Genomic DNA, 27,364 nt, shown 5'->3' with positions numbered 1-27,364 from the left:
CAGTACTGAAGGTCAATGGAGAAAACCTCAACCAGCCCTAAATCACCCTTTCCTCCAGGGTGCCAGACATTTGCTACATCTTCTCCTCATAATGAAGCTTGCCACCCATCTCAGTACAAGCTGTGCAATTCCCTTTTCCCTCTCCAACGATGTACTTTGCCATTTATCCTTTTGTTTTGCCCTCAGGCTCAGTGAGCTTTCGATCCACATGCAGCTATCCATGCCAGAATTAATTAGTTGTGCACTATGCTCCTCTGCCTGTGCCCAGATGACACCACCTTCATCCTTTGCATACACTCATTTTCTATTTCTTATAACTAAGTTTTGTTTTATAACAGCACCATTTTTTTCCTCCTCACAGAAGGTGTCATTTGGTGCTGCCTTGTCTAAAAGCAGTTGGCAATTTCCAGCCCAGGCACAAAGTGACTGAGATGGGGAAAGCATAAGCTCACTCACTTCCACAGCCATTCAATTAGAGAGTTTCTTTGCTTTTCATTTTCTTCCACGTATGCTCTAATCTCAAGGACTAACAAACTGACTTCCATACTAGCAGTTTCTTACTCCATCAATGCTTATCCACATCCAAAAATAATTCTGGTAGAAGGGGACATTTTCTCTTTGGTCTGAATTCTCTCTGAGAATGCCAGTCTGTCCCCAGTGTAACATATTTCCTGCTGTTGTCCTTGCATCTTAGAAGATTTCTTCTAAGCACCTTCTTAAGCACCATGGGCTATAGACTTGGGACTGATCTAGAAGCAGCAATGACTTAAGTTCTGTCTTCAAATGTGGAATAAAACCTTGGTCCCAGAAAGATGTCATTGAACTGGTAAAGCTTCAGATAAAAGCAACATAAGTAATCATGGGTGGCAGTTTGATTTATGAGAAAAGACTAAAATGCCTAAGTATGTCTAAGCTCAGCCAAATGATGACTAAGGTAAAATATAGTAATATCTACAAGTATTTGAAGGGTCTAAACACCAGTGCAATACACCAGTGCGAGAAGTTTATGGTCCCTGTTTATACTTTTCTATGTATATGTGATGCTAAATTTTGCCTGCACTATTGTTTGGACTTTCCTAACAGCTTTGCTGAGAGCTTTAAAGCCTAGAGCTGTTCCCAAACCTAAAGGCAGGAAAAATGCACCAGTAAGATATCCTGGACTGATTAATCTTTCTCCTCAGCTGTTGGAATATTAATTTGTCTTGACTGAAGCGTTACCTTTTCTCATTAGTCAAACAAAAGAAGGGAAATTGAAAACTATGAGCAGGGAATATGAAAGATATTCATCTTGAAGTATGAGAGAATATGTGTGAAAGCTGTGCTTTACAAGGCCAAGAACATGATTTCCTTTTTCTTTTTTTTCAGTAATGGATCAGCTTAAAATATCCAGCTATGTTAATAATGTATCACTGGGCCATTTAAGGAAGGAATGGCCAAACTTAATAGTAAAAGCAACCTTCATTCTTTTTTTTTTTTACTAGAGTTGGCCTTGTTTACATAGGAAGTCTGGGTGTTTTACAGTGTGCTAGTAAGTGATTCCTAATTCCCTTTGTGACAGTTTGCCCATAGTCAGGCAGCTTAACTCAATCTCTTTCTCTGCTCTGCATCAACAGCAAGGTTGGGAATGTCACAGACACTGAGGAGAGTAGAGAGGATCTCCCAAGGTCCTGTTCTGCTCACATTCTGAACTCACTGTATGTATGAGGTCATTTTGGAAGCCACATAATGATCTTAACATGATGCCATCTGAAAAGCTTGCTAAAAGATAAGGTAAGCAGTTTAAAGATGATTCTTCACTACAATGACTGCTATACTGGACCTCACAGCATCAGAATATCAGCATTTGTTATACAGTTAAGTGTGATATTCCTACAATAGAAAGGACTACAGCATCATGTTATTTTGATAAAATTGTATTAATCTAAAGCTTTTATTAGGATATACAGAACTAAGCAAGGGCTGAGCTAAACCTCTCCACTGCATTGCAACCACTAGAACAGAAAATCCTCATCCTCTATGAAACATGAACATGAAAATCAGCAGTACAGACATGACCTCATTTTTTACTCTCTCAGAACAAAAGTAATTAACTGCACATTCAAATACTTGCTCCACAGTGTTATCTCAGAAAGAAGTGGTGCTTTTCACTACAAATTAATGAGGCTTGTCTCTATTTTTATGGTCTGCTAAAAAGCCAGTAATAATTCTAAATAGAGTTATAATCTTTATTTAATTCAATGAGATTTCTTTTCCCCAAGAATAATTTAGTTTTTATTGAAATTCAGAGATGCTCGAAACTAATACCTACTGTCATGGTTTCACCCCAGCTCGCAACCCACACAGTCATTCACTCACTCCCCCACTAGTGGGATCAGGGGAAGAACTGGAAGGGTGAAAGGGAAAACTCATGTGTTGAAATAAAGACAGCTTAATAGGGAAAGAAAAAGCCACACACACAAGCAAAGCAAAACAAGGACTTAATTCACTGCTTCCCATGGGCAGCCAGGTGCTCAGCCATCTCCAGGAGAGCAGGACCCATCATGCACAGCAGTTACTTAGGAAGACAAAAACTCCAAACCCTCCCTCTTCCTTCTACCCCCCACTTTATACACTGAGCATGATGTCACATGGTCTGGAATATCCCATTTGTCAGTTTGGGTCACCTGTCCTGGTTCTGTCTCCTCCCAGCCTCCCGTTCACCTCCAACTTCCCTGCCAGAGTGGAGTGTGAAAAGCAGAAAAGGCCTTGGCTCTGTGTAAGCTCTGCTCAGCAATAACAGAAACATCTCTAAACATAACCCTGTGCTCAGCACAAATCCAAAAGACAGCCCTATACCAGCCACTGTGAAGAAAATTACTCCAGCCACACAAAACCAACACTTAGGAACATGGCATGACTATGAATAAGTTACAGGAAGATAAAATTGCAGTTCACCTGCAGCCATCCTGCAGAACATGGTGACCAGGGGGTGCTTCACAATTGGATGAGAGTCCTCATGTGAAAACCTGCTGATGTAGGAAGCTCAGAGGATATTGTACTTCCTCATGAACCAATGGAAGAACTCAGTGGATGGCAGCAAGTAGAAGACCAGAAAAATCAAGGTCCTAATTCCTAGAGTAATTTAAAACCTTGGGTTTGTTTCTCTTTTGCTCTTTGTTTTGCTATATTCATGGGAAATGACAGCTGAGTACTACACTGGCTTTGATTGAATCTGCAGTGATTTTTCAGCCAGTCTCTCTGAGGCACTACTCTGCACTCTGTTTTATAGAGCGCAAGTTTAAGTAGCTGTATACTTCAATTCATTTCTATTCCAAGTCCTTGCAACACTTCCAACTTCTGATTCACAAAATCGAGAAATAAAAGCTGCAGGAACTTCAGAAATTTCAGTATGAGAAATAGTCAAAATAAACAGAGATTTATTGAGGAAGGTTTATTCTCAGGTAAGTGAGGGTTCATGTAAATAACCAAGCCTTAGCTCTTCAAGTTGCTGCACAAGCTTTGCTGCTGAGATGCAATATTTTCCTATAGTAAGATTCAGGATTGTGGAAATATCTCAACACTTAGAAAGTAATAGCTTCTTCCCCTCTCCAGTTTTTCTCTTCTTCACTGCCCTTCCACTCTGTTCTCTCATGCCTCTCAAGATTAGCCCAAATAAAACTTTCAGATGGCAAATCAAAATTTGATGGAATTTTTTTTTCTATTGAACTTTGGAATCCTCACTTTGCTTTCACAAGGTTTGCACTCTTCACCCCTCTTTCTGTTGCACTGCAGGGGCTCAGCAGGCTTTTCAGAGGTTTCTTCTAATCCTGCTGCATGGCTAATTACAAAGCTGTAATTAGCCATGTGCCATATTCCCAAGGGAGTATTGAATGTTATGCTCATCTACGGCCTAATTAAGCTTCATGCTCAATAAATATTTGAAACTATTAAGTAATTATGTTATTGGGGAGGGAAAGTTAAGAAATGGTATGAATTGCCACCTAATGAACTTTAAAAGGTATCAAAAGATGACTAGGGCAGCTGTGCTGATCAGAGGATAAGGCAGCAGGCACCTGCAGTTACCCCAGAGAAGGATAATTAGTGGCAACACAAATAGAACCCTTGTGCAGCCAAGCCTGGCAGGAGTTATAGATCCCCCTCCACACAGCAATGTGGGTCTCCAGAAAGATTCCCAAGGAAAGCTGTGTAATAGAAGCAGTGAGGGAAGGAGTCTGAGACCCTCCCTCATGCCCATAACACCCCAAGCACCTCTACGAGCCTCCTAGATCTGTGGCTGTATCTCATTCAGTATTTCAGGGTACCATGAAGTCTCACAGAGAAGCTGCATTCCACTCAACACTACCACTGCAGGGTACTTCCAATCTAACCTCCTAGCAAACATCACAAGGCACATAGAAAATCTTCCATAAGAGCATTGTATAGTTAGTATTTTTCCCACCTGAGTCATCCATAAAGGTACAAAAAGCTGGGCCAAAGTAAGTATTTCTCTCAGGTATATGGATATATTATCTAAACAGCATACACACAGAACATCTCTGATGGTAATCTATGCCACCATCCTGTCATTCAAACAAGGTTTTTCATTACTGACAGTGACATAAGTTATTGCCTCCAGCTGATGACTGATAAAAAATGCTGTATAATTAAGAAAATAATTCACAGATAAAAACAAAACTTGGAACCCATAATAAATTAGGAAAATACAAGGAAGATAATGAGTTTCAAAAATTTCATTTGTCTTAGGCCCAAAATACCTTATTCTTAAAGCAGATTTTCCAGTTTCCCTTAGTTTGGACTATAGTGCACCTGTAATATAAATATTCCATATCTAATCTCTGTTCACTCCTACAGTGCTTCCACTCACACAGAAATTACTTTTCACATCACATCAATTCTAATGTGAATTTTCATTTTATAATGGCTGCTTTTGTAAAAGGCTTTGAAATCTGATATAAACATGCATCACTGATCACAACACAACCACATACCTAGAATGAGAAACACCACACATACATTTTTCAAGTTAAACAGTGTGAAGTAGTTCTACTGAAGTCAGTGACCCACACTTTTTCACCCCAAGTTATGAGCTTTATTGTGAAGTGAGCCTGTAACCTCATACTCAGCTACAAACTAGAAACTGCAAAACACACAATATTCCAGTTTTGCTCTCATTTCCCCCATCTGAGCTCCAGAGGAGGTGGGACACACAATGCCACTTGTATGAATGACATCCAGGAGCTTGGGCTCTTAAAAATTCAGGATCAGTTACTGGAAACAAGTCCTAAAATGGTTGAAGCCCAAATGGCTGGAACCCAGGGTGATTGTTGAATGAAAACTAGTGGAAAAAATGTTATCCCTAAAGCAAATCCAGACAAGCAGTTCCAGGAGGAAAAGCATGTTTGACTTAAAGTGAGTGCTCTGTTCAAATAAGACCGCACCCATGTTTAAATCTCTCATTTCTGTTTACAAGAGAACAAGGTGGCAAATTAAAGTTTGCTACTTGACATTCCAGAGTCCTTTTTCCTTAGCAATTGTTTCAGTTAAACAAAGAATGAGCAGGCTCAAACAAAAATAGGAATAATTTACTTTCTGCTGCATTTGATAGGCAGGAATGGATAATGCTTTTAAGCTTTGACATTCAAAAGAAACAGCTAAAAAACTAAAGATACATTAAGATAAGGAAGTCAAATGAAAACACTAAAACATGGTTTCCAAATGGAAAATCCTAACTACATTGGCTTTCAAAACTACCAGTGTGTGACCACAACAGAAATCTTATACACTGTGATAAAAGCAACTGCAGAAGGAAAAAAAAAAAAAATAAATCTATGCGGTTGGGCATGAACTATCAATTTGAATGTGCAAGCACTGAACCACACTGTTGTGACTGAAGAACAGGCAAACAATATCCAAGCTAAGATAAAAGTATCAGGTGCAAGCTTTTAGGAGCCCAAGGCTCAAATGATAAAGGTATTAAAGTACTTAAAGTCGTTTCAAGATATCTGGACGTGTCTGTAAACCCAACTTCCTTTGAGAAGCAGCAGGTAAGGAATGTACCAATGTGTACCATCCAAAGGTGATATGTCAGTCCTGAAAACTCAGGACTTAAGTTGGCCAAAATGGGGAAGTTTGGTCTAGGCGTATTAGAGACTTACAGAGTTCTTCAAAGCAGACCCAACTTTAAAGACCATGAAGACTCTAAAGACAAAACAGACCATGTTCCTCAAGGCCCTGTCCAGCTGTCTTTTGCATGCCTTCAGAGGTAGAGAGTCCACAGCCTCTTGGGAAACCTGTTCACTGCACTACTCTTCCAGTGAGGAACATTCCTCTTATATCCAATTGTCATTTCCTTTCCTGCAACCATTGCCTCTTGGTTTTCCAGTTCCACCTTCCGGGAAGGGTTTGTTCTGCCCTATAACCTCTCTACTATGAAGGTCAGCTGCTGACTCATTTTCAGCTTCTTTTCCATCAGCATCATCAGGAACTTTTCCCCAGAGCTGCTCTCCCATCTTGTTCTGATGAATAGCATTACTTGGTCATGAGTGCAAGAATGTGGATTTATCTTCTCTGAATTTCATGAAGTGTCTGTCAACCATTCCTGCAGCCTGGCCAGGTCCCCCTGAACAGAGGCTCTGCTCACTGAAGCATCAATTGCAGTTCCATCAAGTTCATGTCATCTGCAGACACAGTGAGGGTGCAATTCCTCTTCTCCACCCAGGTTGTATAATTCACCCCTGTGTTATGTTACTGCTTTGTTGTTCTGCAGTGTTATGTGTATGAACTTGTTCTTCACCATTTCCTGTTAGAATAGCTGATGGGAATGCTGCTCCATTCATCTAATGTTACAATAAACAGCACTGTGGTAGAGAGAAACTCCTAAAAAAATTCCTTGGCCAAATCCTTATCTACTGTAAATTCCTTGCATTTCTAATCAGCTTATACAAAAGTGAGATCCAGGCTATTAATTCAAAAACCAATGTGCCAATAACGTATTTAAAAATCAGCAGGCTGCTTATTATAACTAGTTCTTGGTGCTGCATGTATTAGTTCACTGTTGGCATAAACATCTCCTTGGAAGAGCACAAGGAACTGGGTACTTCTGTCTCACTGCTAAGTTAAGACAAGCAAACAAGAACATGCTGAGTGCTTTTACGCTTAGTTACATGTACTTTTGAGGAAAGAATGACTATTGCTTGAATGCATTTATTACCAGTTGAGCCTTCCTAATCTCTAGATACCTCTTGGGCTTAGAAAAATACGCATTTTTACAGGAAAATATTTTTTTATAATCCTTGAAATAAAGTTCTTGCACAACAGTGTAATCTAAAAAATACTCACAATGGGAGTGAAGTTAGGAAAACACTACCACCCATTAAACCCCCACCCTCCTGTGGTCCTTGAACATTTGCCAAGGTTTCATTGTAGCCTCCCTTAATTTGACCCCAGGAGCTAATACCATTGACTTGAGTTCACTTTTCATGATAGGAATACTCAATATAGGAGATTTTCCTTGGAAAACTGAATCATAGACAAACAATAGTGCCCCTTCCATGACATCTATGATGGATCATTCAAAGTTCACAACAAACTGTTTCACAAAGAGGACGCTGCCTCAAGTCAAATTGTGAGATGGCTGTTAAACAAATCGACCTCATGCAAATTTCGTCAACCTTATTGCTCCTTAGTGGACCATTAAATCAGAAACATCATGTGTGAGAGAGATATTCTGTTGATACCAGACACAGTAAGACTGTTTTCTGGGGTGACAGCTGGTATGAAGCACAGAAGCTCTAGGTCTCCTTTCACTGAAACCCCCTGTACCCTGGCCACAGCCATCATGCTCAGGAGGTGCTCTGATTTGCAGCAGCAACAGCAAGGTGAGGCTTCAGCCCACACAAATAATCAGAATAAAACTGGTGTATTAGAACACAGATTTTTTTCTTAGATGATTTTCCTAGATATATCACTTTACAGTTTGGATATGTGGACTTAGCACTACAACTGTTTCTGTAGGCAAAATCCAGTCCTTTCACAAGTGACATTGGATTGCAGGATGAAAAGAGAACATCAGCTGGAAACCAATTAAGACTGGAAAGAGCACTTGCCTCTTAGAGATCCCAAGCATTGAATCACACCCTCTAGCAAGAGTGAAATGGACCTCAAGAAAGGTTGAAATATAATCTTAGTACCTGCTTTCAGTATTCCCAGTGCTGTCCTCAAAAGCTTGAAATACCAAGACATGTTTAGTGGGCCCTCTGCTAACAGACAGTTGCCTCTATCCACATTTCTAAGCCTGGTTTGCTTCTGTGCAAACTTATAAACACACACAGTCCTGGGCTCCTTGAGTCCTGGGTCCTGCCCGAGCCTGAAATCTGCTGAGTGCACAGGTCAATAATTAAGTTACTATCTTCTACTTCTGCCACAAAAGGGAAATAATGATAAGCTGCTTTTCTATGCAAAGCTACTTAATTCCAGCAATTCTGTAATACAGAGGAAAGGGTCAGGAAAGAGGGGAAGAGGCTAAGGAAAAGGCAATGGTTTGTGCCTGTCACTCAACTCTGCATATGGTTTGAATGTGTAGATGAGCAACTTCTTACAGTAGTTGCAGTGCTATTAAAACTCTGCTAATTTAATTGTTTAAAAAACTACCAATCCCTAGTAAATGTAAGACAGTCTACAAAGGAGACCTTCCTGCAGACACATGTGTTTAGCATAGTGCAGCAATCAGCATGATTGGCCTGGTCTCCTCACTGCTTTTCTGGTGCGGGTTTGAAGCAGATCTTGTTTATTGTTCTTTTTTGCAAACCTCTGTGAGATCTTTGAAGTGGTTGGGCTCCTTGAGCCAACAGGCCCTGTGCTGCACCTGGTGTGAGGCAGACTGAACAGCTCCAAAGTTAAACAAACAGCAATCCCAGCTGAGGATGGTGTATGAGTTACAGATAATGGCAGCCAGGGCAGGCATGATCCATCCAAAGCAAACTATATGTTGTCTTAAAAAAGCAATTTAGAGCTGCATTTACTATTCAGACCAGTCTGCTGTGTTTAAACAAAGAATCTATTCTTTAACATGCACATACACATGTGTGTACATATATATATGAAAGAATCATTTACAGTTATGTCCAGAGGAGCATCCCTCCAATTCCCTGTTTCTTGTTCCAGATTCATCATGCTTTTTAGTATTGCTATCATGCCTTGCTATAAACCATGCTTAAAACAGCACATAACTGAGGGTATCTTTTCCTTACAATCAAATCAACAATACTTGTTGGGAAATCAAGTGACAAGTACATTCAAGTACTCAAGACCATAACACAAATTTCAAAATATATTACATGTATGCAAATTTGGTAAATTGTTTTTAAAAACTGATATTTAATGAGGAACTTTCTGCTCCTTCAAAGCTTTTCTTTTCTAGTTTTAAAAGAAATTTTTCTTTCTTCTTTTCTTGTCATATTATCAAGTTCAAAATATAGTAAATTTATTAAAATATAAGTCTCACTAAAAGTCCATATTGCTACCACTTTTTTTTTTATTTTATCTCTTCTTCTTAAGAGTAGTTCACAGAAAGGTTACTTAAGGTGAGTCTTTTACTCAGTCCTGTCATTGATCAGTCAAAAAAATCAACCTTGGGAATTTTGTTTGAACATCAACTTCAGGATCTGATCTTTGGAAATACAGCTTCTGTTATGATGAATTATATCTGTATTTCTCTATCTTAAGTGAGATGTGGATGGCACAGCAAAGCTGTAGTAAAGTGACCACAGATCACACAGCCAAAGGAGAGGCTGAAAAGACAACGGACCAAACATAGGTCCATGTATTTTCAGTATAAATGGAGCCTTTTTGTAATATTTAGGTTATTATATGAAGATGTTTTTTATACAAAAACAAACTCTGTGTCTTCCCACTCCCCACCTGAACTTCCAATACCTTGTAAAATCATCCAAAACCAATGGGCTTCATCCATATCTTTGTAAAATACCATTTGGTCAGATATTTGCCAGTTTTGTTGGCAATTTTTTTAAGTTAAATTGCCTACATACTGACTTTTTGGAAAAAAAAAAAAAAGTAATACATAATGTTATTCCTCTCCTCTCTTCTTTGTTGCTATTACTGAGGCACAGGGATGTCCAGGATAGTAAGCAAACAGAAGAAATGCCTGCAAAACTGTCGAGCAAATATCATTCCTACCTCCAGCCTGGTCCTGTCCACATCCTTAGGCAATTTCACACGAACTCGGTTTGTTACAATAAGTGTTTCATAAGGATAAATCTGTTAAAGAGAAAAGAGCATATGAACTCCAGCTGAATCCAATTCTGAGGCATGGAAATGGTGGTATGGGGAACTTACTAAAAAACGGTACATACTTGCATCCTGATTTGACAAATATTTCACTGGGATAAAAATTAACAAAATAAAATAAAGGAAAGGAACCCATGTAACCTTGCTAGGAAGTGCTGAATCTGATTGTTCTTCCAGTGTTGGAAAAGCCCTTCTTACCTTGTATTCTGCAAAAGAATGAGAACAGGTTCACAGTTTAGAATTTATAGCTGTCTTTTTGTGCCACCACAATGAACATTTAGACACAACACAAATGTGCTATGCTACTACATTTCTCTCTTCTCAGTAGCTGTTGGATAACTGCATGCATAGTAAGAATTTGACCCCCATGCCCTGAATGCCTATAACACTGTCTATTACCAAAGCAATTGTCCTGGAAATCAAAGGCTTAATACAGAAAATCCATCTCCCGATGCCATTGGGTTACACGGTGAGTATTTCTGGCAAAATTGGATATCTCTTTTTACAGGAAGCTTATGTGTAGAGTTAAGTCAGTCTGTCATCCAAAACTCCTGCCCTTATTGTTCTTTACTGAAAATAGTTAAAATATATGGATTATTAAAGGCATGTCAGTTTGGAAACATATACGAAAACGACTGAGATAATACGATATTACAAGATGCTGACACCCTGCACTTGGGCTGACTGCACTGGGAATAACAATAGGGAAGAAAAGATGATTTGGGGATGTGGTAACAATGACTCCTGGATCTACACTAGCACATGGGAATTCTAGCTAGGTCAGTGTATATGATATGACTACCACAATGTTATCTATTCAAATGGTCATTAAATGCTACCAGGATAGCCAAAATGTTTTCACAGACCACTTTATGGTCTGAAATTAAATCAGAGATTGAGTATACTTTTCAAAACGTGTACTTTAACCTATTCAAACAGAGACAAAGATTTTTATGAACACAGAGTAATGAAGTGAAGCATTAGAGTGAGATTTTTAAAGTGAGTTAAAGTATCTTGGATATAAAATTTTTCAGCTCTTTTGAAAATTCCAACCCAAGTTCCCAATTAAGTGCACAGTCCACTTAAAACTGTGATAAAACAAAATACTGCAACTAAATTCTGCTTTTTGAACTCTGCACATTTTAACCACACCATAGCACAACCAAGAAGCACAATGGACTTTTTCCAACTAGACTTGAAGGAATGATTATCTTAAATTTCCTCCTGTCTTTGATATGAGACAAACACCACAAGACAGTTGTCACATATCAAGGATCCTGTATTGACTCAGCCTGGTTGCACCACCCTATGATGCAATACTTCTGTCAGGCGTTTAGGTTGGGCCAAGTTAAAAGAAGATTCTCTGTGATAAACATGATACTGAGCTGTGTCTCTGGCTAGTCTATGTGAATAACAGGAAGAGCTCAGAATAGTAACTTTTATGGTAATATGTCAGTTAAAATCCTCAAAGGGTGAAAACACAAGGGGAGTAGAAATAATATTGTAAAAAAATGTACCTTTCATCCCCCAGCTTGTCTCCTGGTCTGTTTCATATTGGCCCATTGTTTCAGGCTGACAAAAAAAAAAAAAAAAAAAAAAAAAAAAAGCAAGGTTACAGCAAAATACACAAAACCCCCACTCTGAACATTGTTGAGAGAAAAAAGAAAGACACAGAACCAAAATACAGATCCTTGCGTGAGAGAAAACGTCTCATTCAATTTGACCTAATTGCTCAAGTAAGCAAGGTAACACTGAAACTGTCACTTTTCTGTGATGCTGATGTGTTACTGCCATCATCACAAATGACTTCTGCTGCACTGCAACTTTTCTTCTTCTGCCTTTTGCTTCACACTGGTGCCACTGAGCAGGGAGAACTTTACATGTGCCAGGTATGTGCTTTGTTTGAACCACTGTCTTCTTCCTTTGCTGACAAATGCTATGATGAGAAACAGTACAGGAAATCAGAAAAGCACTATTATATGATTTTTTTTTCCAAGTCTCATTTTTGCCTGCTAGGGCATCAATGGTTTGCACAGCTATGCCCACAATAACTTGCAAGGTTCCTTGTTTGCTTTTGGGGTTTTATTTATGCAGCACTAGGATGGCTGATTAAAAATAACAAACCACAAAAGCTGGTATGAGCCTACAATCCAAACAGAGGACATCCATTCTGAAAGGAATTTTGGCCTCAAGGATTTGACCATGAGCAACCTTTTCAACTCTTATACAGGTTTGGGATTCTTTATATGGGACAGATGCTGCCCTCTGCTGCTTTCCCATCACATTGCAAGGCATTCTGAGCGCTTTGGCCTCGTTTCTAGGAAGCCTTGGGATGATTTTGGTGTCTCACCAGTGCAGTAGCTGGGCACAAGTCAGTGTCTTGCTTGCTCCAGATTACTGGCAACCCCTATTCTGAAACGTCAGGAAAACCTTTCTTGACTCATAGGTGGGGTTAGTTTTATATGGACTGTTTTAAATTCCCAAATATTATTTAATAAAATTTCAGTGTCATTCTTTTCTTCAGAGAAGAATTCAAGAAACCAGGTATTGAAGCAACAGAAGCATACTAATCCTGTAATATTAACTCAAAGAGATGGACATTTCAGCAGCTACCAACAAATCCATTTAGCTATTCCTTGATAATTTCTTTCTAGTAGCTCCTTCCAAATGAGTCTCAGTTTGACTCCTATCACTGGGGAAGTTTAATCCTCCTCATGTGCTTTTGCAGGTTTCACATCTTCCTTTGGAAAAAGAAGGGAAATTGAACGAGGTCCTCTCCACGCAATTTGGACACAAATCAATTCTTCAAAAGATGGACATGCATCTATGTATTGATAGCTCGTTACTATAAACCATAGTGTTTTAGATGCCAGAGAGGGGCCACATTGTCAAACCCTCCTTTTTATTAAAAAACGAATAAAAGTTGCAAAGAAGTATTAAAAAAGAATTCCTAGTCTCTTCTGATCATAATTTTGTTAGACTATTTTCCTTCTACATTGCTGCTTGTCATTCAATCTTCACTGATCCCTCCCAGCCTTAAAAGTACAACGGCTGTGTGTGAATACACACACCACACACAGACACACATTCACACTAGAAAAAACAGAACAGATGGTTCAAGGAATGCAATGGATATGGGCTGTTCCACCTTTGCTCTAAGATCATTACTTGCCTAATTATAGGCCTGTCTCTATCATTAATTCAAGCTATCCTATGATTAATATGTGCAGCCTGTACATCTTAGATCTTCGTTTAGTCTGGGAGGAGAATCAAGATTCCCAATGCTCATGATGCACACAATTAAAAGCAGAAGCCTCAGTCAGTCTTACTCTTTCAGAGAGACAAACTGTAACCCACATAGGGAATGAATCTGTCAGACAGGGCTGGCAGCCAAAACACCTTTGAAGTGTTATTACTGTGGAAGTGTTATTACTGGGTAGATTTTCAACTAGTTACTGAGTTGTCTATTTATGAGACCTGATTTCCTGGAGAATGTATTTATATGTGTACCTACCTGATGTAAGCCATTCTTTCCATAGCCAGGTAGAGAAGCAGACTTAGAATATGGAAATCCTGTAAAAGACATGCAAATGCAAATATTCTATCAATGAGATGCAATATAACTGATGTGTGCTCATCTTTTCTCCACATTTCATGCACATGAACATGTGTAACAATATCTAGAAACAATATCACCATGACAGTGGCACAACATGGAGGGAGTTGTGGGGCTGACGTTATGGAACCTACATGATGTGATTTGAGACAGGGTGAAATCTCTGCCTTCCAACTTGGTGTTAAACCATGACTTGAAACTGAGATTAAAGGGATTTAGATCATCACTTCTGAGCATGCTATATGAGTCCTGGGTTATGGTTTTGTTTCTTAAAAAATGGGTTGCTACCCTACCACTTAAAAAAATAAAAACTTTTTTTTTTTCTGTAAAACTTCTCTTGGAAAAGAGCGAAAATGAAGATATAGCAGTGGATAAAGTAAATCAGCCACAGGATATACACCCAAGTGAAAGAAAATTTTAAGATGGAGAAAACTGGCAAACTGGTGGTACCATGAAAAAATGATGTAACACAATGATGAAACTGTGTGTGGTCATTATGAGACAACTGAAACACCTTGATTTTAGTATTAAGACTCTAATAAGAAAGTTTAAGAGTTAAACAGTAGAAGAACAAATACACACGTAATAAACATTCCTGATTCCAGTAGAGAAAATGATGTAAAACTCATGCAAAATGTTATAGAAGTCAGATGGCTCAAAGAACTGAATGTACAATACTTCTTTCTGTCAAAATTGTTAGCAGTCTGTGTCCAAAGAGGAATGCAGGAAGGGAATCCAGACCCCACTGGATTAATAAATACCCTAAGGAGATTATTAGGAATAAGCATACAGAAAGAAAAAACAAAAGATGGATCAGCAGAGAGCCCAGAATGTGCTGAGATAAACTGAAAACTGCCAGAAGTCAAGCTGAGTTAAACACTGAAAATGATATTAAAACAAATAGCAAAAGTTTCTCCAGCTATCCAAATAAAAAGAGAACAAGGAAAGAAGAAATGGGATCACTGGGAGTTGCACTGTGTTAGTACTCAGCACTCGGCAAAGGTGAAACCCAGGTAGGGCTCGAGCACTGAAGGAGTATTTCATCCATGGAACAGAAAGTGGAGTACTGAGCAAGGATGAAGAGCCAATGGAATAAGGGTAGGCCAGTGAATCACTGGGGCAGGAATCAGGGTAGGCTATGATGGAAAAAAAATTCAAAGCACTTAATGTACTTTAACAGGGAGCAATAAGCTCATACTGAATTGTACACCAAATACCTCCCACCATTAGAGAAGGGCAACTACAGTTTTTATATTTTTGAGAGGAGAAAATAACGAAAAAAACCTTATAATTGCCTGTTGTGTGAATGGTAGGGCCACCAGAGAGCAAAGAGTAAAATACCGGTGTGACAGAACGCCTGTATCTGCAACAAAGCTGTCACCTCTGCTCCTGCCTGGAAAAAGCTGCTGTGTTGGACATTAGTGTGGAGATCAACCTCTTGGCCCTTTGGCGACAGAGAATATGGGCGAGTGAGTTCTGCTCTGCCGCTAAATAGTCCCGAGTCACGGAGGAACAACGTCCCGAGGTACAGACACGGCTGCAGCACAGCCCGGCCGGGCGGAGCCGCACACGGGCTCCGGCGACACCGCGCGGCCACCGGGGAGAAGCGGAGCGCAGGAGCGAGCCCGAACGGCCCCGAACCCGGCACCGGGACCCGCTGACCCCTGCAACCCTCCCTGTAAGCAGACACTATTGAACAGCAGCCACCCGCTGCAGGGATGTGGCTCCTGCTTTGTCCAGAACGACATTCAGTCCAGTCTGAAGTCGCCTCTCACATCATGGACACATGAACAGCAAGGGTTACCTGCCTTCCCAGACAACTGCTTTCCTAAATACACAGCATTAAAATCATGAATTATGGTAGATGATTAATTATATACAGATACAGAAACAAGACCCATTTTCACAGGGGGCTGTAAGGAGATACAAGCTCTACTCCTGCCTGTTTATTGCACAAGCCTCACACTGATGTGCTTTGTTGTTAGTTGTGCTCTTCTGGGAATTTAAGTAATGTAATGTGGCAAAATGTCTTCTAGAGCAAAACAATCCTCCTCTGGTTTGCTCAGAGGCTGGACAGAAAAATTCAGGGCTTTTTGCTCAGTACATCTGGAAACATCACTACCAATTCACAGCCTGCTAACTCCCTCCACTCTGCATGTAACCACTTGGCATCAAACCTGTACCCAACAAGTTTATTTTCTCTGATAGTCACTGACTGTGCCACAGAGATGGGGCTGAAAGCCAGAGTTCTTAAGCATAAGTGTAAGAGGTAGAGATGCTACTCCTCTGTGGCCAATGGGGGGCATATGACAGATTATAAATATTCAGAACTAATTAGGGAAACATTGACTAGAGAAGGAATTACTTAGGATGTCCACAGGTATTAAAACAGCCAGGTAAGTTAATAAAAGGATAAAGAAAAGAAAAGTGTAAATTTCAGGACGAGAAATCTTCCTCAATGTCATTTCTGTGTGGCTTCTAATTGGGTAATGGGGCCAACTTTCATGAGGGACAGAGAAATGCTGATTAAAAGCAGTGGAAAATGTACTATAGAAACTATACTGGCACAAATGTGATATTGATCCTGACACAGAGGTGTGAATTATCTATCACAGAGGAATAGAATTATCTATTTATAATGTGAATCCATATTCCCAAGGTAATCAAAATACGAAAGAAATGCTAGTATAGCAGAGTGACAGGTATAGCAACATTCTCAGGGGAAAAAAATGAGCACCATATGTTGTTTCTGTGTAACACTCCTTGGTGTGCTGTGTTCTTCTCCCTGCTTAAAATCTGCACTTAAGGACTGTCTCTCAAAACACGTGTAGAAGAGCATCAGATCTACTCCATAAAGTTCCCAGACATACCCGTGTGTGTACAACAATGAAAGGTTTAGGTGTTCATTCCTGGGCAACAACTGACAGACGTTAAGCGTGTGAGGTGGTCAGATGTAGTTTCCCCTGCACATGGAATCCTGCAATACACCTTGTGCACATTTGTGATTTCTAGTGAGGATTAAGTTATCAAATCCCTTTAAGCTAGACCAGTGAGACTGATGATCTGAAGTAACTTTTCTTCTTTATCTTGTTACAGCCTTGTGACAGACTCTGTAGCATCTGTTTTCCCTCTTCCTTGCATAGCTAAGCCATAATTTCCTTAATATAAGTTGATGGAGCCAACATTACCAGAATGTCCACAAGACTGACATCCTAACCCTGCTGCCAGACATGCCTTGCATTGGGTGCATTCTTTTGGAAAACTGCTTCCCCAGCTTGTTTACCCTGAATGACCTGCTACTGCTGCATGGTGTAAAGTAGAGGAGGCAGGGAGAGGAATGTCCCAGTTATCTCTTAAAATTCATTAAACTTATTTTTTGTCATGTATGTAACTTAAAAGTAAAATTCAGGCCCCAATACTGATGCTCTAACTTGCTGAGGTATGTAGTAAGAAATGTGTAGAACATGCTTTTGGTACTGACAGATAGCACCAGTATATGGTCTCCAGGCCAGTATTCAGTTACAAAATTATTCCCTTTCCCACCTGGAGTATTTCTGTGACCCTGTAAGTGTGAGTGGTAACAAAAAAATAAATGGCTAAGTGCATCTCTGGAGCAATAAAACCTTTATGTATATCAGGACAGAGAAGAAATGGGTCTATCAATATTCAAAATACATAGTTTGTGTCTAGGACTAATTAGCACAAATTAAAAATCTGCTTGATACTGCCATCCTGTCTACTGAAAATAGGTATCATACAATACATATGTATTTTTATGAGGAGTGGATTTTTGTGGTAAGGAATCTCTGCTCTCCAAAGAGACAACAGTTCATTTACACAGGCAATACTGCTTCTTTCACTAATATGAAGCTATAAATAGTTTCATCATCAAAGTCTGGAGGTACTGAACGCTCCCAAGACATGGCAGAGCAAACTGGGTGTAATTATGGCAGAGGTGAAGCACAAAGGCAGCCAGGGAGCTGTGTGTCCTTGGCCAGGGTGGGCGCAGCACTCACGGGAGTAGCCGGCGGTCGTGCCCTCCTGCGCCCGGTCACTGCCGGCAGTGAGGGACAGCGACCGCGTGTCCGAATCCGGGGAGTTGGTCCTGGTGTCCATGTCCCCTTTCAGAATCAGCCAACTGGTCTTTAGCTGCACAGAGGAAAAGGCTGTTATAAGATACAGGATTTAACACCTGAAGGCAGTTCTCCTGCCTGAGCTGTCTCAGATGCCCTGTGAACTGCTTGTCTATTTATGCTCACTGCAGTTTGTACCATCCATTATCAAATAATAAAAGCTGACCATATGATAACTTAGATATCACAGCTACCAGAAACTTTCAATTGTTAGCTGGGCTGAGGATAGTTTCTCTATTCATGAAGCTGCCCACTGTGCCCCACTTCAGAAGATATCCTATATCATTTTCTTATAACTGATCTGCTATTGACATTTTTCTTCTAGGTTAATACACACCCTAAGTCTGCAGGATGAGCTGAATCATCAATGTAGATACTGAGACTGAGTGAAAATCCATGAGTTTATTGCTCTTAATCTCAATATCCCTACTTCTCCTTACTGTAGAATGTACATTCTAAACCCTTCGGGTGAGAAATTAAGCTTTTCAATGTCTCTTTGGAAAGACCTAAAAGTAGTAATGATTATTTCAATTATTTAAAAGAATACCTTTACATATGTATGTGTTTTAAAAACAAGTTACTTCAAGAATGATCAATACTTCCTTTTGTTCTTTCTGATCCTTACCTTCTTACTGTCCTGATCCAAGCTTCCATCCTCCCCTTCTGTTCTTCTTGCTGCTGAAGATTAAATTAATTTTAAAAATTTGAACAGAATGCATCTTATTTTTTGTCTTCTGCTTTGACTATAGTTATGCTCCAAATATTTTTAAGAAGGGGAGAAAATCAATTAACAAAAAAAAAGTTTGGCAGAAAATTTGATGTGTAGAGCTATGGTTTCACAGAACCAATAAAATAATTTTGAAATTATTACAGTAATACTCATCTGTCATGTATACAGTGAATTTAGAGAATGTATTCCTGATGGATTTTGAACCTGCATTTTCAGGAAGAAATTACTTTTGGGAATGACTGGTGGGAAAAAGAATTGTACGTCATAACTTAAAGACAGATTTCTACAGCCACCACTCACAGGGAAGTAATTTTCCCCTTCTGTGTTACAATGACCATCGAAGTACAAGAGGTCATACAGATATTTTGTAGTTAGCACACCAGGATCTCCTGGGTTCCCAAAGAGAGCAGACAATCATGGTAAAGAAAAGTACAAACAAATCTGGCATTATCTCTTTATAAAATCTATAAGAGAGATTGTGTCAGACTCTAAAATTCAAAATTCTTGACCAACCAATTTTTATGACTCTATTTTCCCTGTCTGCCCATACTGCCTCTTACAGAGTGTTTCCCAAAAGAAGTTGCTGATGTTTTACCATTCAGTTATTTCCTTGTAACTTTCCAACTTGCTGAGAAGAAAACTGAAAACCTAAAAGCTCTTCATTAGATAGTTCCTAACCCTCAAATGTGTTTTTTCCTCATTATTTATTTCCCAGAGTATTGTTCCAGACACCAAGTTACACTCGAGAATCTTACAGAAAGTTTTGTGGCAGATTTCACACAAATCAGGTAAGTTCTTAAAATCTGAGCCCTACTTGCCTTTGTATCCCTCTGGGTAGTTTGGGGAAAGTTTTAATGGTGAAAAACTGGAATAATGGAAGGACATAGCGTAACTTTAAGCCCAAGAGAAATGAATGTAACAAGGGGGTTGTCTGCAATACTTGAGAAAAAAATGGCCCTGTGCAATGCAATGTAGATAGAAAATGTAATTATTATTAAGAGAAAGGGTATGATAATACAAAAGATAAGGCTCAGATGAGATTCTCAGAGACAGAGATGGAAAGGAGATTAAATTGCACCATTAGAAGTGCTGCAAAACTCCCAGCAAGTTGGGAAAAACTCTGCCCTCTCCAGTTCTCTCAGCCATCATGTCTGCAGAGGATCTGCTCAGCATCTAAACAACAAAGGTGAAAGGCCACCTCCAAAAGCATTTCTGTGTTATTCTGATGAAATTTCTGGTGCCATCACACAGCTCATATCCAGACCTTAACTCTTTTTGCTGAGGAGGTGGTAGTTAAAAAATGACAAATTGCCATAAGGAAAATATCTGTAGGTTAGAGGTGAAAATCTGGAACCGTAGAGGGTTTGGCTGCTTCCCCCACCTTCAATTTAGTGAGGGAAAAAAAAGCAAAAAAAAGCTGTGTTAGAAAATATGAACAGCATTATGAAAAAACACAAGGTTTTCACAGTTATCTCATGGCATCCTGACAAGGGTATTTTCCCAAGATGGCAAGCTGCTTCTCTGAGGAGTAAATAGGGAGAAGTATTCAAATATGACAAATGATGAATAAAGCCCCTACATTGCAAGAAGGACCTAACCCTGGTTCACAGATACCTTGGGGGCACATTCTACGCTGTGAGTCAACAAGTTATTCCAGGTTATGTGTATGGATCTTGCTCTCATTAAATCAGAAATCTCTACAGAGGATCTGAGGCATATTTGGAAATTTTATTTTTGTTTCAAAACAACTGATGTTTTCAAAGGAAAAAAACCCATGCCTGATTCAAGATTTCTATTCGGAAATTTCAAAAGTTCCACAAGATCTTGAGAGCATCTGTCTCCAAAGAGATGCAAAGGATTTACAACCAAATCAGTGAGGGCCATGAAGGTCAGCCCCTCCCAAGTTCCTGAGAAGGCTTCAGGTAACACACTGCTGGCAGATAAATCCAAGTGCCCTGAATTTCATCAGTACTGAGCATTAGCTTCACCACTACAAGGGATACTCGGTTCTGCCATTAATCCCAATGTAATTTTAAAACTTTTTGAGTAATTCTGAATGATATTCAAATATTTCTAAAACATAAACACACACACACAACCATTCAGGCTTCTATACTCTTCACTCTCTAACCCCAGCTCTGAGCCTGATCTCTTGCATGTCCCATTTTTCCCACCACCTTTTCTTTTCATTCTGAAGTTGGTTGTTTATAATAGAAACACAGAAGCTGTAGCTACAGCAAATCTATTGGGTGCTGATGTAACTAAAGCCTTTTAAAGCCAAATGTTTTGGAAGAGCTTCTTGAACTTCTTGTTTTAAAGAACATTTTTGTGCCTGTTTGTTCAAACTTGGTCTCTTCAACAAAGGAATGTTCTCTGGCTCCTTTTCAGCATGAATTAGTTCTGTGTCCCATTAGCTTGAGGAGCTGAATCATCAGCTGCTCATGTGTTCATGCTTTAGCTGGGAGTACTTCCAGAACAAAAGAGAAATCTTTAAAATTTGATTTTCATTTATATTATTTTTATTGGAAGGGAAGTTTACTGATTTTTGTTGTTGTTGTTTCTGGATTTTATGTTTTTTGAGGGTCTTTTTAGTTAGAGTAAATTACGTTTTACCCTCTGGTAGGAAAAAAAAGTATGTCCAACACAATCTTTCAGAACACCTATAATCTAGAAAATAAAGTTTAAAACATATATTCTTGTTAACATATTGAGATTGCTGACTTGCTGGTTTAATTCTCTGCTCACTTCAGTGATTACGAGGACAACTCCACACAGCAGTGCAAAACTGACATAATCCAGACATTGGCAGACAGCAAACTGATATAAAAATGTCCACTCTGCAAATATAAAGCTGTTGCTTAGAATCCTCTTTGCAAACCAAAAGTATCTATAAAATTAAATTACACAGCCAGGATACAGGATATGAGAGTCCTATCATCAGCTTCTGTAAATGAGTGAAACTAGGCTGACCTACACTAGATGACTGTTACTTTGCATTTGTTAATGATTTTTCCAAACACCATTACAATAATCAACTTTTTTGTTGTCTGTCTTCTTTTTTTTTGCTCAGCCTAAGAAGTTGCATCTCATTATTTATATTGAGGAGCAGGCACAGAAAGGGCAGGAGAGGGCAAACAGGGTGTGGAAGAGCAGTCGGGGCGTAGCACAGCAATTTATGTAGCACTTATTATCAGCTCTGAATCATCATGACATATCAGAACACCAGTATCCCAGTTTGGGAGAACTTAATGTATCCTTGGACATCATGTTATGCAAAAAGCTATTTAATTTTCATGTTACTTTTTCTCCTTTTCTATTTGAGGTTATAGAGACACAATGAAATGCAAAGACCACAGCAACAAATTTGGGAGTCAATACACATTTTTTTGCAAAGACATAGATAAAACTGCAACAGAGAAAATCAGACTGTACCATGCTGTTTGTAGATAGGAGGTTTCCTATAGATGTTATCTTTTACGCCAGTGTCTGAGGAAGAGGAAAGAGAAAGGAAAGAATGAAAGAGTAAACAAGCAGTTCAGACCACACCACTTTTGTCTCCTCTCAGCAATAATAACAATGCTAAAACTTCAGTAAAGATTACACATTCATTCAGTGGTTTGCCATTCACTGGTTATTGAAAGAGAATGGAACTTTATTCAGCATATGCTGAAAATCTTTATACCTACCTATGCAACATAATCTCCCCATAGTCTTTCAAAATGCTCTAAGACAACTTAAATGGCATCCATTTGGTGATATGTAGGTGGTTTCATCTGGACTACCAGTAGATACTTCATAGACAGCAAAAAGAAACTGGCACTCTTGCCACTATTTAAGATTCATATATGAGTACAACAGACTACTACAACTATCACACTTAGAAAAGGATTTTCTCCATTGTTTACAAATAAAGTGTATATGTTCAAGTATGAATGCTTATACTGGAAATACAAACTATTCTTTTAGGAAATCCTATAATTTGTATTTACTTTGAATTGTATAGCTAACTTGGCCTTCCATGAATTTTCTGGAAGCCCTCAGAGCCACAGTTTAGGGTTCCCATATCACATTGTAATGGCATCAGATTTACTCAGTACTATGGACCTGAACAGATACAATTCCTAATTGTGGTCTGTTTGCAGAAACATTAACCACAGAAGCTGAATGTGAATAAACAAACTATTACAGTGAAGAGGTAGATGCATTTAGCAGTCAAAAAGCTAAAAAGTGTGGACGTAAGTTTAATGTGATTGTTGACCAAACCTGAAAGCAGCAGAGTACATATACAAAGCTAGCCACAACAAGCCTCCTGCAGTTCACAAGTCTTCCAGCTTCTTTTAAAGTTTATGCTAATATTACTTAAAATCAGAGAATAGACTGGTAAGAAAAAATAAGCAACAAAAACCCTTCAGTCATTCCTCCTGCACACAAATTACATAACATCTGCATAACATCTATGCAGTTATGGCACTATAAATCATAGGATCTTAGAATCATTAAGGCTGAAAAAGACTTCTAAGATCATCTAGTTCAGCCACTAACCCAGCGCTGCTGTAACTTTGTACTCTCGGTAACATTTTTCATTCTGTGCCCACAGCTCTCTTTTATTTTTGAGATGAAGTTTAACAACAGATATTCACTCAGTAGACATTTTCTCTTTCTGCACTTTGAAATTCATAAATCGATGACAAAAAAAAAAAAAAAAAAAATTACATTCAGAAGAGAATAAACAGGTGCCAGAAATTGAAGATCAAAAGCTAAGCAGTTAATGCCTACCTGGAATATGGAAATGCCTAGGAGCCTGCTGATAGACAGAAGGTGAAGATTTGCTGTCAGAGTACATGGATAAGCTTGGAGTGCTCCGACCACTTTCACTGCCTCCAAGGGGAAGAGCAAAGAAAGCAGATAAAAGAAAAATGGAAAGCAAAGTAGAGTATTTCAAGCATAAAAGCTTGTTCAGAATGACTTGTTAATCCAACAGTTTTAAATATATGTTTTTGTAAAACCCATTGTTTTTCAGCATAGTATACTGTCTCAGACTCCAAACACCTCATCAAAAATTACTATCTGATAGATATCAGATTAAGATACCCTACTTTGAAGTGAAAACTTCTCTTTTAATGATGCTTTAAAAAAGAAAATCAAAGGATAAAAACATCCAGAATCTTGCAATGTGTTTTTCATAGCCTTAACTGAATAATCTACTGATCAAGCATTTTAAAAGTTTAATGCTATGGCTCGTAGCCTGCCCCTGAAACTAGTAATACATAATTCAGTAGTGTTTAAATTATCTCAAAGCAGGACTAGACCAAAATATAAACATTATGGTTAAGTAAAAAAATCCTGCATATATCAGTGACAAAAAGAGATGTTGAAATTCGGCTTTCAATTGCAAACTTTTCCCACAGGTAACATGCCACAGCATTTTTATGCAAACAAGGTTGGATTATCAAGTCATGGATCTATAATGCCATAGCCACTTCATCAAATTTCAAGATATACTTAGGATTTTTCTATATTAATTTTCCACTCATTTTGTCAAATGCTTATTAGGTGCCATTCATCTCCTCTTGGCTTATTTCCCTGAAGCACACTCTATGGCATTATAGTGCTGCTTAGCAAACAAAAAAGTAAAGCTCTACTTTTTTGGGACTTGGAAAATCCTTTTAGTTTACAGCATTGTTAAGCAACTGGAAGCAAACATGACATTTATTCGTACATCAAATGACTGTTAATTTGCTGTTACTGTTTTAGTGTGGATGAAGCACAAATTTAATGGCTAGTAATGATGAAGTTGTAGCAAGTTTCTCTGGGGTAAAGAAAGTGCAGCAGCTCAGGGCGTTACACCTGCAACTGAGTTCTGCTTTCATGAAGAGGATGTTCCATAACCACAGAGGTACAGGGTAACCAGAGCTGTTGAGGCCATGCCCGTGGAGGTGGCCTCTGGTGACAAGCAGAGGGTGCATGGCCATCCCACTGTCACCAAAGCCAGCCTTGCCGTGCACCACTGAGGTCAAGGGGACAGTGCCACCAGGCTCAGCAGGAGCAGACAGGACAGACAAGGTCAGGAGAGCGTGCTGTGTTATCTCATGGTAATACACTAACGAATCCATCTTAAAATTTGTGTCTGTAGAGTTCACAGTAGACAAAAAAATTAAAACTCAAAAGCTGTTGAGCTGCATTCAGTAACAGTGATTTCTTGTTGAAAAAGTCTAATCTGGGACATTGAGAGATTGACATCCCCACTACAGGTGCTGATAGCCTGTGGTCCTTCCAAAATGTTAAGAAAAAATTATGGAGTTACTAAGCATCTGGTGTGTCACCATGAGCTTGCAGACATGCAGTCCTCAGACAAGAAACCAGACAGTTATTCAGATTCTTGATTCCCACTTTGCTGTTGGAAGGACGGGGTTTTTCACTCTACATTTATGAATTCCCTCTTTCTTTGCTGCTTGCTGCCCAGATTCCTGCCCATCCCTATTAAATAGAAAAACCTCAATGTCACTGGTAGATACTTCCTAAAATAAGGTCCCTTACACCTCCAAAATTCTTAAAACATTTGTAACGTCCTTCACTCAAATAAGATACTGGTATTGGACTTTTCTAATTTAAACAGAAAATGAAAACTTCTCAAGCAATTTCCACAGTGTATTAATTCCTCATTTACTTTAAATTTAGCATATTATTAAAATGTATATTAATATATGATCTGCATGAATAATCACTTCATTGAGCAGTGACCCAAGGGGCCGGTATCGCACACACACAGAAAGTCATTCTTCAGTGATAGGGTAGAGTGTAAGCAAGGAATCAGGAGGAAACATTAATTAAGAGGAATAAACTTTTAGGAACACAAGATATAAGTGCAAGTACCAGGGGACAGGGAATCTAAAAATTGCTCAGTGCAAGGATCATCTGTGTGGAGCAGTTTGCAAAGCCATCATCTCTAACTTGTTCAAAATGGAAGAATTAAGGATAAAATGATGGAAAAGGTTCTTCTTGGACCCCACTCATACAAACTGATGGATATTTGAACTTTAATTCTGCCACTGATTCGCACAAACATGTGAATAGCTGTATTTCACATTTTGCATACAAAAATAAGTGTTTAATAATAAAGCAAACTAAAGACCCATGTAGGAAGTTAACAAGTAGGAACTACAGACAGCTGCTTAAGCTAGGCTATAATTTAAATCTCTAAAATGAGACTTTGCCAATAAACTATCTCTTTCAAGGTTTGCCTAGTATAGACTAAAGAAGAACTTCAAATAAATTCTCAGAGAAAAGACAACTACCAGAGAGAGCATTTTTTCCAACTTTTGGATTTGCCTTCTGCCATAAGCAGCCACAGGCTGTGATCTTCTCTACTGATCAGTGAAGAGCAAAAAACCAGAATCCTGAACTCTTCCCTGGATGCTGTTTAATTTGGAAAGAATCTGGAAAGGCTTACTTTGAACTTGAGTGTAAACCACAAAAACTTCCTTGTGTCTTCTGGTTGCTGACAAGGCAGGCTGTACTTTTAACCCTGTGTATGTAGAGCCAACTGACCAGGGCTCAGACCATGCTCCATTTTCAAGGGACTGTCAGGAAAAGTATAATATTGTTTATATCTCCTACTTAGTCAGCTTTTATCTTACCTGTGAGGATGGGAAATTTTGTAATAAGTTATAGTAAGAGCTGTCTAAGTTCAGTACTGGAAAACAAACAGATGGCACTGGCTTAATGACAGAGCTGTCCTAGGCTACTCACAAAACTGGACCCTTTTAATATCTCTGCCCATGGTGTATTAAATTAAGAAAAGTTTTTTGAAGTTTGATGACTAACTATTTTTAAGTTTTTCAAAGCCAAAAAAAAGGACTTTGGAAGCTGTGCTCCTGCATTTGAAAGGCAAGATTATTTTCATCATGTTTTGAACAAACATTTTTTCAGCAGGGCTCAGCACACTCAAAGACTCCATCACCTCAAGAGGAACTGCTATACCAAGCATAAGTGCTTGGAATATCACACCTATGACTTGCAAGGGCATGAACTGTGAAGCTTTCTTGAAGTGAGGTTGTCACAGCACTTATTTTGAAGACAAAAATCCTTAAAAGAGCACAACCAAATCATTTGCCTTCATGATAAATAGCAGCTCATCCCATTATACTTCATGGGAGCTAGACTGCAGAACAGTGACGGAAGAACAGGAACTTGGTAATCATATTTGTCACTGGAAAAAATTATGAACCCTGTCATTCTCAGGAAGAATGTGAGGTGATCTCAGTGAAATCAAAAGGAAGATTATGCTTGTCTTAATTTCCCTAGGGTAGTAATGTATCTGTCTACTGGAAGCATAAAAAATCTCTTTTACGACATATGCGGAGTGCTGGTTTTAAAAAGATTACTTCTAGTATAGTAGTGTATTATTTTTGGACCTTTTTTTTTTTTTTTTTTAATAAGCAGTATTTCACTTTCTTAAAACTGAAGTGGCAACATTAAGGTTGGTCTGAACACAAACCAACTATTGCTACAATCCCACTCTTCCCACACTAACCACTTGAGTAAAAAAAAAAAAAGAGCACACCCACACCATCAAAAGGC

The 27,364-nt window shown here is 38.9% G+C and overlaps 1 protein-coding gene across 14 annotated transcripts in view; it reads right to left on the bottom strand.

Moving 5' to 3' along the window:
* ABLIM2 (actin binding LIM protein family member 2) overlaps positions 1-27,364 on the bottom strand; it is a 125,088-nt gene that overhangs the window by 3,313 nt on the left and 94,411 nt on the right. For 8 of the 14 annotated variants that reach the window (XM_083861882.1, XM_083861891.1, XM_083861890.1 and 5 more), the window contains 8 exons: positions 23,561-23,662; positions 22,217-22,270; positions 18,680-18,732; positions 17,938-18,070; positions 13,820-13,878; positions 11,823-11,877; positions 10,447-10,511; positions 10,195-10,275 (listed from right to left, as the gene is read on the bottom strand). In XM_083861882.1, the coding sequence (XP_083718008.1) occupies positions 10,195-10,275; positions 10,447-10,511; positions 11,823-11,877; positions 13,820-13,878; positions 17,938-18,070; positions 18,680-18,732; positions 22,217-22,270; positions 23,561-23,662 (602 nt within the window). The remainder of the gene's footprint in view (positions 1-10,194; positions 10,276-10,446; positions 10,512-11,822; positions 11,878-13,819; positions 13,879-17,937; positions 18,071-18,679; positions 18,733-22,216; positions 22,271-23,560; positions 23,663-27,364) is intronic. The other 6 variants (XM_083861884.1, XM_083861887.1, XM_083861889.1 and 3 more) reach the window with 5 other exon arrangements.

Source organism: Zosterops lateralis (assembly GCF_965231275.1).
Source record: "Zosterops lateralis genome assembly, chromosome: 5".
Lineage (NCBI taxonomy): Eukaryota > Metazoa > Chordata > Aves > Passeriformes > Zosteropidae > Zosterops > Zosterops lateralis.
The sequence above is the reverse complement of the archived record's forward strand: the minus strand, read 5'-3'. Positions and strand labels throughout refer to the sequence as shown.